Genomic DNA, 8,529 nt, shown 5'->3' on the forward strand with positions numbered 1-8,529 from the left:
GGTTTGGAAGAGAATGGATACATGTGTGTATATGGCTGAGTCCCTCTGCTGTGCACCTAAAACCATCACAACATTGTTAATGGGCTACACCCCAAGATAAAATAAAACGTTTAATTTAAAGATAAATAAATAAATTAAAGGAGAATGTTAAAAAAGAGAGAGAGAGAGAGAAAAGATCCCAGATTTAGATTCAGGCCGTCTAGGTACGGATTTCAACATAGATACTCTCTGTGTAACCCAAAGCAGATAACTGAATATTCTTCAGCAACTTCCTTATCTGAAAAATGGTAAGGCCACCACAAAGTTTATCACAAAATGTGGGGATCAGAATGATCAGATTGAAATCCCTCAAGGGCAGAGCCCGCCTCTTTTATTTTAGAAGCCTCCAGAGCCTAGGACACATTCTTATCCTTGGCGATCCCTACAGATTGTTTGCTCTCTGATTTCTCTGGCGCTCAGGAATCAGTATGCATGACTAGGCAGGTTGCAAAATATAACTCTTTTCTCCACTGACTTAAAATCACAGCATAAGAGACGTGAAATTTAGAGGACACTGCTTTTTGTCTTCCAGGCTCGCAAAACAGATGGTGGGGTATCAGGTCACAACAGGGTGTTACTAGGAAAAGTGAGATATGAAGGTCACTCAGTCGTGTCTGACTGTTTGTGAGCCCATGGACTATACAGTCCATGGAATTCTCCAGGCCAGAATACTGGAGTGGGTAGCTTTTCCCTTCTCCAGGGGATCTTCCCAATCCAGGGGATCGGACCCAGTTCTCCCGCATTGTGGGCAGATTCTTTACCAGGTGAGCCACAAGGGAAGCCCCAGAAAAGTCTGAATGCCCTTAAGAGCTGGTTTCCCCAGTTATCTCTGGCAACCACATAAAACTTGGTTCTAAAACCACACACACATGCACACACACTTTAATGCTTTTATGTTGTGGTCTCACCCCAGTTCTTCTAGCTACCTTCCAGGACTGGATCAAAATTCAAGACAAAGGACTGTCTGAAGCAGACCCCAAGATTTTCTGTTCCAATAAGCTACGATCCCTATTTGTGATGAAGAGGCAGACAATCCAATCCTGGAAGCCTCCCCAGGTCTTAGAGTAAGTCGCCAGACCTAGGCTGGGATGCCATCTTGGATGACATGGGCAATGTCATCTCCTAAGTGTGAACATGCTGAAGCATCACCTAGAAGCAGAGACTCTCCTCATTAGCCAAGAGATGACCCAACCAACCTCCTAATTTGCAGATGAGCAAACAAGGTCCCGAGAGGTGAAAGAGTTTGCCGAAGATGCTATAACAAGGTAGCAGAAGAACTATTATCTTAACAGTAATTTGAGACAACAATAATAGAGACCTTATCAAAGAGTCACTCTGAGCCTCAGACTCTCGTCTTTCCCACCTACCTCCCAGGTTTAGCAGCAAAGCACGGAGTTGGTACCTGGCTCACATTAGAGGCTCAATAAGTATCTGCCATAGGGGAGCAAGAGCGCGGCTGCAACTGGAAACACACAGGAGAGCGCAAAAGAGCGTTCCCAAATATGACTCACACCACACAAGGCACACCTCACGCTTTAACGTTCCGTGGTTTACTCCCATAGCCCTTCCCACTTTGACTTCAGGATGAGTCATTTCAGGGCAAGGAACGAACAAAAACGACAACAAAGAATGATGGATGATAAAATGAGTTGAAGGCCCAGGAAGATCAGATCAGATCAGATCAGTCGCTCAGTCGTGTCCGACTCTTTTCGACCCCATTAATTGCAGCACACCAGGCCTCCCTGACCATCACCAACTAAACATGAGTCCATTTAGGGACCACACGTAGACGCCCTGGCTTATGGGTGGCTATACTGTCATGCCCCAAGAATGACTTAGAAATAGCTCAAAGGCTTCAAAGCATTTCATAAAATGTCTACTGGGTTATAACTCTGGGAGTCATTCCAAGCCTACCAAGATGACATATATTATGTATCTGAAGTCAGGGGAAAGATATTTTAGATTCTCAATTTTAACTAATTAACATTTTACCAGCTCATAGCATACTTCCTTTATAGGTCCTGGCCTGCAGCTCAAACATGATTTGCAGAAATCCATTCGCAGGTTTCTGCTTTCTCCAAAGGCCACCAGATACTTAAGGCTGCAAAGAATTTTTAGCAAAAAAAAAAAAAAAAAAAAAAACTGGTGAAGCAGTTTCCTAAGTAATGGCAACACCAGAGGCTAACATTTAACCACAAAGGCTGGTTTTAAGAAATATACAAAACTCCAATAATAAGGGAAGCACTGAAAAGAAAAATAAGGTCTGTTTTAATTGATTTTGATCCAGCTAGAATTGTAAGGCAAATGTTAAACACTGGGCAAACCAGGAGGCGGACTCATTGGAGAAGACCCTGAGGCTGGGAAAGGTTGAGGGTGGGAGGAGAAAGGGGCAACAGAGGATGAGATAGTTAGATAGCACCACCGACTCAATGGACATGAGATTGAGCAAGTTTTGGGAGTTGGTGATGGACAGTGAAGCCTGGCGTGCTGCAGTCCATGGAGTCTCGGAGTCAGACACGACTGAGCGAATGGAAAACAACGATGAGGCAAAAAAGTAAAGTACGCATCAACCACACTGCATCATTCGTACACTTTTGCACAGTGCTTATGTTCACATAACTTTGGAGCTGGAGGAGAGCTTGGCAGACCAACACTCCAGTGAACGGGCTCAAGAGGGATCTGGGGTGCGGAGGCGGCTGGCATCACCTTGTGGTCACACCAGCTCTTTATTTTCATATGTATTTATTTATGTGGCTGTGCCTGGTCTCAGTTGCAGCACACATCATTCTTAGTTGCAGTCTGTAGGATCTAGATCCTGACCAAGGATTGGTGAATCCACTGGTGAAGTGCCAACATTTGACGTTATAATGAGCGGACCCAGAGGATCTGCTGGATGCTGGAGGCAGTGGACAGAGAAGGTTTTTACGTGTCTACTGGACACAAGGGAAGAAGTCGCAAGGTGAAGCAGCAAGGAGCCACTGGGCTCCTTCTTTCCTCCTAGTTCTGTTCCTGCCAGTTAAGTAATATTTTCTGCTAAGACGCAGGACTGGGCGGGGAGGGGGCGTTGGTGGCAGCTACAGAGGGAAACTTCTCTGGGAAAAAGTCTGGGCTTTTTTTTCCTTCCTGTGGCTGAAATGCTCAAACAGCAAGTGACCAATACATCGCAGAAAACTTGTTATTCAACTCTATGACAACCCTGAGCTCCTTGTCTCAAATATAACCTGGTTACCTGGATAAACTGAGCTGAAATAGGCAGTTTGTAAACTGTGGTCTGTGCATAGAATTCAAAGGGATTTGGGAGCTTGGAAGAAAAAAAACCATACCAGACCAAACTCCCATCCTATTTCACTAGCCCCCAGTTACACTTTCAGCCTCTGATTTCTCTTATGAATGTAGATGGTAAATCTCCATCAGGGCCTTGACTGTCCCTGAAGAAGGCAGAAATATTTTCATTTCATATTCAGTATTGTCTGGTAATATCAAGTCTACTCATCACTACTTTAAAGGATGGTATTTATGAGACCCCCTGCTACATACTATTAGTTAATGAGCTTAATGAACAAACACAGGTTACTCCATTGCAAACCCACTTTTTTAATACTCTGATACTCCAGTCTGACACTCTGCTTATGGAGGGTGTCACTTGATTGCTGTTGTTCAGTCGCTCAGTTGTGTCTCTTCGTGACCCCATGGACTGCAGCACGCCAGTCTTCCCTGTCCCTCACTGTCTCTCAGAGTTTGCTCAAACTCATGTCCATCGAGTCAGTGATGCAATCTAACCATCTCATCCTCTGCCACCCCCTTCTCCTGCCCTCAATCTTTCCCAGCATCAAGGTCTTTTCTATTTTATAACTAATGCCATTTAACTTTCAATAAAAGATCATAACACGCAGTTTTGGGGCCATGTCTTGGCCATGATCACAAACAGCTCATTCGTAAGTGTGGTTGCTGGAGGAAAGAGAGGTAACACTCAGTTGTAAGAACATGTACTAATTAACAGGAAAAAGAGGTTACACTCCTTGGACAGTGAGCTCTTTATCTAAAACACTCTGTTCTTTTTGTGCATTTTTTTCTTTCACTCATTATGTCTTTGCTCCATGGCAGGCCCTCTTTCAGTTTTTAAAGATTACCATATTTCCTTGATTCACAAGCTCCTTTCACTTTCTTTTTTACATTTTAACTTTCATGAAATGAGGATGTATATTTAATCAATATTGCATTTAATGTGATTCTTTTCCCCAAAAAAGATTATTTATTAATTCAACAGTCTATATAATATCTGCTGCCTTAAAGCCAAGGAGTATTATAGTCTGATAAGGAACCACCAATAGCACAGTATATACTGACTAGGAAATCAGAAGCTTTTCATTCTCCTTCCTCATGTGTAGAAGCCTGGAGAGGAAACTGATGATTGTCTACTGTATTAGTTATTTATTGCTGCAGGAGATATTATTTGGAAAGTCAGCAGTTTAAAGCTACAGAGATTTATTATCTCACAGTATGTGAGGGTCAAAACCTGGGACTGGCTTAGCTGACTGGTTGGGCTCAGGATCTCCCAGGTCTTACAGTCAAGCCGGCAGCTGGGGCTGCATTCATCTGAGGACTGACCGGGGCTGGTCCATCAGCTTTCTCACTCAATGACCTGGTGGGCAGGAGGCCTCAGTTCCTTACCACCTGGGGAAGGAAGGGCTCGTCCTCAAGCCATCTCCTTCCCTCACAATTACGGTTCATGGATAGAACCAAGATTAACCATTAAATGAAGATTTATTTCCACTAGTTTAAGCAGATTCATTGTGAAATGCTGGACAACTGGTATACCCTAACAATACCCCAGGAAGGACAAAAGCAAGAAACCTTTTTTTGTTGTTGTTTCCTTTTTTCCTCCTCCATCCACCTTCCTTCATTCAGATACCACTGAGCCTCTGCTGTGATTGGTGATGATTTAATCATGGGATAAGACTCATTCTAACTGATTTAAAGATCAGTTCAGTTCAGTCACTCAGTCATGTCTGACTCATTGCGAGCCTATGGACTGCAGCATGCCAGGCTTCCCTGTCCATCACCAACTCCAGGAGTTTACTCAAACACATGTCCATAGAGTCGGTGATGCCATCCAACCATCTCATCCTCTGCAACTCCCTTCTCCTGCCGTCAATCTTTCCCAGCATCAGGGTCTTCCAATGAGTCAGTTCTTCACATAAGGTGGCCAAAGTATTGGAGTTTCAGCTTCAGCATCAGACCTTCCAGTGAATATTTAGAACTGATTTCCTTTAGGATGGACTGGTTGTTTCTCCTTGCAGTCCAAGGGACTCTCAAGAGTCTTCTCCAAAACCACAGTTCAAAAGCATCAATTCTTCAGCACTTAGCTTTCTTTAGATATTCTAAAGGTTGGCTTTGCTGTTTTAAACTTCAGTCCTTAACAGGGTTAAATACACAGTCTAGGAACCCAGTTGTCTCTGGACAGAGGTAATACAGGGCTTCCCTGGTGGCTCAGATGGTAAAGAATCTGCCTGCAATGCAGGAGGCCTGGGTTCAATCCCTGGGTTGGGAAGATCCCCTTGAGAAGGGAATGGCAACCCACTCCAGTTTGTAACCTGGAGAATTCCATGGACAGAGCAGCCTGATGGGCTACAGTCCATAGGGTCACAAAGAGCTGGACACAACCGAGTGACTAACACACACACAGAGTTAACATATACATATATATGTATGTATACATGTGTATTAGTTGAAGAAGGTTCTGTGGCATTTCGGCAGATGAAGCACATGCTGCACAGGGTCTGGAGGAGAACAACACCTTCAGGGACTCACATCAGAATGAACGCTGGGATTCACGGCTGCAATGGAAAGCAGGGTGCTGGCAGAGGAGACTGGAAAGGGTGTGGGGCCAGGTGTGGAAGGAAGGGAAGGAAGGAAGACAGGGAGGGAGGGAGGGTGGGAAGCTGCGCTGTCCCAGTGGAGGCAGGACAGGTGGACGCCGTCTGGGTCCCGGGGCCGCACTGCTTACCTTCTGCCAAGTCCTTGATGTCCTTCAGCACAGGGAGCACTTTGGGTTTGAGACGCTCGTAAATGCTGCCTCCCACCAACAAGTTAATATCTAAATCCCAAGAAGTATAAGGGATGTTGAGGATGGGCTCTCGTCTCTGACCTGTAGGTCCCAGGGCAGGGTCCCATGGCCTGGTTTAGTCTCTCCCACTTTGCACCCCACAGCCCACTTGGGCAGAAACTGTCATGTGGCGATTTCTTGGCACACGTCAAAGTGCCCACACCAGCTGCGCCCCTCAGAAGACTTAGTGCAGACTTGGTATTTCTTCGCCCCGGGAACCTGTGTGCCTTCTCACCTTGATCCCTGGCTGCCCGCATCCCGCCCCCATCTCCAGCTGGACCAGGGTCACGGAACCCTGGCTCTCGCGACACCTGGAGCCAGATCCTTCTTTGTTGTTGGGCTGCCTTGTAGGACTTTTAGCCACATCTCTGGCCTCTACCAACGAATGGGACCCGACCTGATCGGGACATTGAAATTGCCTCCAGGCGTTACCGGATGTCTTGAGGGCAAAAGAGGCCCAGGTTGCTAACAGCTGAGCACTCGGGAAACAGCACCGCCCACCCCTCTGTTCTGGAAGCCACAGCTCCTCTGGGTCCCGCTGTGTCTGTAACAGCAGACCTGACAGAGACCCACTTCTCCTCTCACGAGGGGAGTGAAGCAGAAGTGCCGTGGCTACAGGAAAGCACGAGCGTTTTCACAATAAACGCGAGGTTTTAGTGTCTGAGTCACCAACGACGCACTGTCAGTAACACCAGGGAATTACGGTTCGGTTTCTCCCCTGTGTTCAGGCAGGAATTGGAGAAACGGCATACTTTGTTTCTTAGTCTATGTTTTACGGGAGATGACCACAGCATCTTCTAGCCAAGATAAACAACCAAATTAGAGGCAACGTTCAACGTTACTCACTATCCAGATCGTCAAATGCTTTCTCCTTAGGGTGGGTAAACTGGTCCAGTATGTAGTCAATTTGCTTAAAAAAAAAAAAAAAAAAAAGTTACATGAAACCTCCCCTTGAGGTCCCAAGTCACAATAAAAAGAGATTTAGCATCTGAAAATTAGGCAGGACTCCCAGGTGGCTCAGTGGTAAAGAATCCGCCTGCCAAGGCAAGAGACAAGGGTTCAATCCCTGGGATGGGAAGATCCCCTGGAGAAGGAAATAACAACCCACTCCAGTATCCTTGCCTGGGAAATCCCATGGACGGAGAAGTCTGCAAGGCTACAGTCCATGAGGTCACAAAGAGTCGAATATGACTGAGCAATGAGAACACACACGCATACAAATATTAGCAAATCAGTGTTTATAAAACAGGTTTCATTACCAGAGCAATTTCAAGCAAACGATGTGGGGTCAATTATATTGCCAAGAAGAAAGGACAGTGACACCAGAAATATTGCTTTTTAAAGAAATCATGAGATCTTTAAAATGGTTAAGCACTTCTATAACAAGTGTTATGTTATACCTTAATAAAGACAAAAAATAAAGTGAAATGAAATAAGAGCATGCATGCATGCATGCTAAGTCGCTTCAGTCATGTCTGACTCTGTGCGACTCCATGGACAGCAGCCCACCAGGCACCTCTGTCCACAGGATTCTCCAGGCAAGAATGCTGCAGTGGGTTGCCATTTCCTTCTCCAGAAATAAGAGCACTAATTCTGAAATGAGACTTTGTACTCTTGAAAAAAAAATCACTTACTAGGCCTTTATTCCTTTATCTGCAAAATTAAAAGACAACACCTGGATTTCAGCAGGTTCAAATGTGATTCCAACTATGCAAGCAACTCCAAAAGGCCTCAGACACAAAGCGTCGGGGGAAATACAGGTTGTGGTCCTTACCCCTGGCACCACATTCAGAAGAGTTCTCAGGTCGTTGAAGTTACTTTCTGACAATTTCCGAGTCTCTTCCATGTGAGTCCGCATGTAATGATTTGCCGCAAAACCATAGATGATCCCGATGCTGCAGGAAAGGGGATGGAGAAGAGGACACATTTACTGTGCCAGCCGTGGCTGGGAGATCAGACACAGAACAGCCCCGCCACCAGGAGGAGGGAGATGGTTTTCCTGAAGAGCCCCGCCCCTTCACAAGCCCCGCCCCTCCGCTGCCGCAGCCTTCCTGCCTCCAGCCCATAACCCACCCACCACCACGTGTGGACCCCAGAACAGGACTCGGTCCTCTCAGAGAAGGCATATCCAATTCAAGACACATTGTTCTGAATTGGAGTCAGTTCCAGTGAGGTGGATGAACCTACAGCGGGTTATACAGGGTGGAGTAAATCAAAAAGAGAAAAACAAATATCATATATTAACATATATATGGAATCTAGAAGAACGGTACTGATGAACCTATTTGCAGGGCAGGAATAGAGACTCAGATATAGAGAACAGACTTACAGACACAGCGGGGGAAGGAGAGGGTGGGATGAATGGAGAGAGCAGCATGGAAACA

General features: G+C 45.6%; 1 protein-coding gene across 1 annotated transcript in view; it reads right to left on the reverse strand.

Moving 5' to 3' along the window:
- PROM1 (prominin 1) overlaps positions 1-8,105 on the reverse strand; it is a 53,764-nt gene extending 45,659 nt beyond the window's left edge. Inside the window, exons 1-3 of the mRNA XM_055589157.1 lie at positions 7,920-8,105; positions 6,992-7,055; positions 6,047-6,136 (exon numbers count right to left, since the gene is read on the reverse strand). Coding sequence (XP_055445132.1) covers positions 6,047-6,136; positions 6,992-7,055; positions 7,920-8,072 — 307 coding nt within the window. The 5' untranslated portion in view covers positions 8,073-8,105. The remainder of the gene's footprint in view (positions 1-6,046; positions 6,137-6,991; positions 7,056-7,919) is intronic.
- Between the last annotated feature and the right edge of the window lie 424 nt (positions 8,106-8,529).

This window comes from Bubalus kerabau, chromosome 7 (assembly GCF_029407905.1).
Source record: "Bubalus kerabau isolate K-KA32 ecotype Philippines breed swamp buffalo chromosome 7, PCC_UOA_SB_1v2, whole genome shotgun sequence".
Classification (NCBI taxonomy): domain Eukaryota; kingdom Metazoa; phylum Chordata; class Mammalia; order Artiodactyla; family Bovidae; genus Bubalus; species Bubalus kerabau.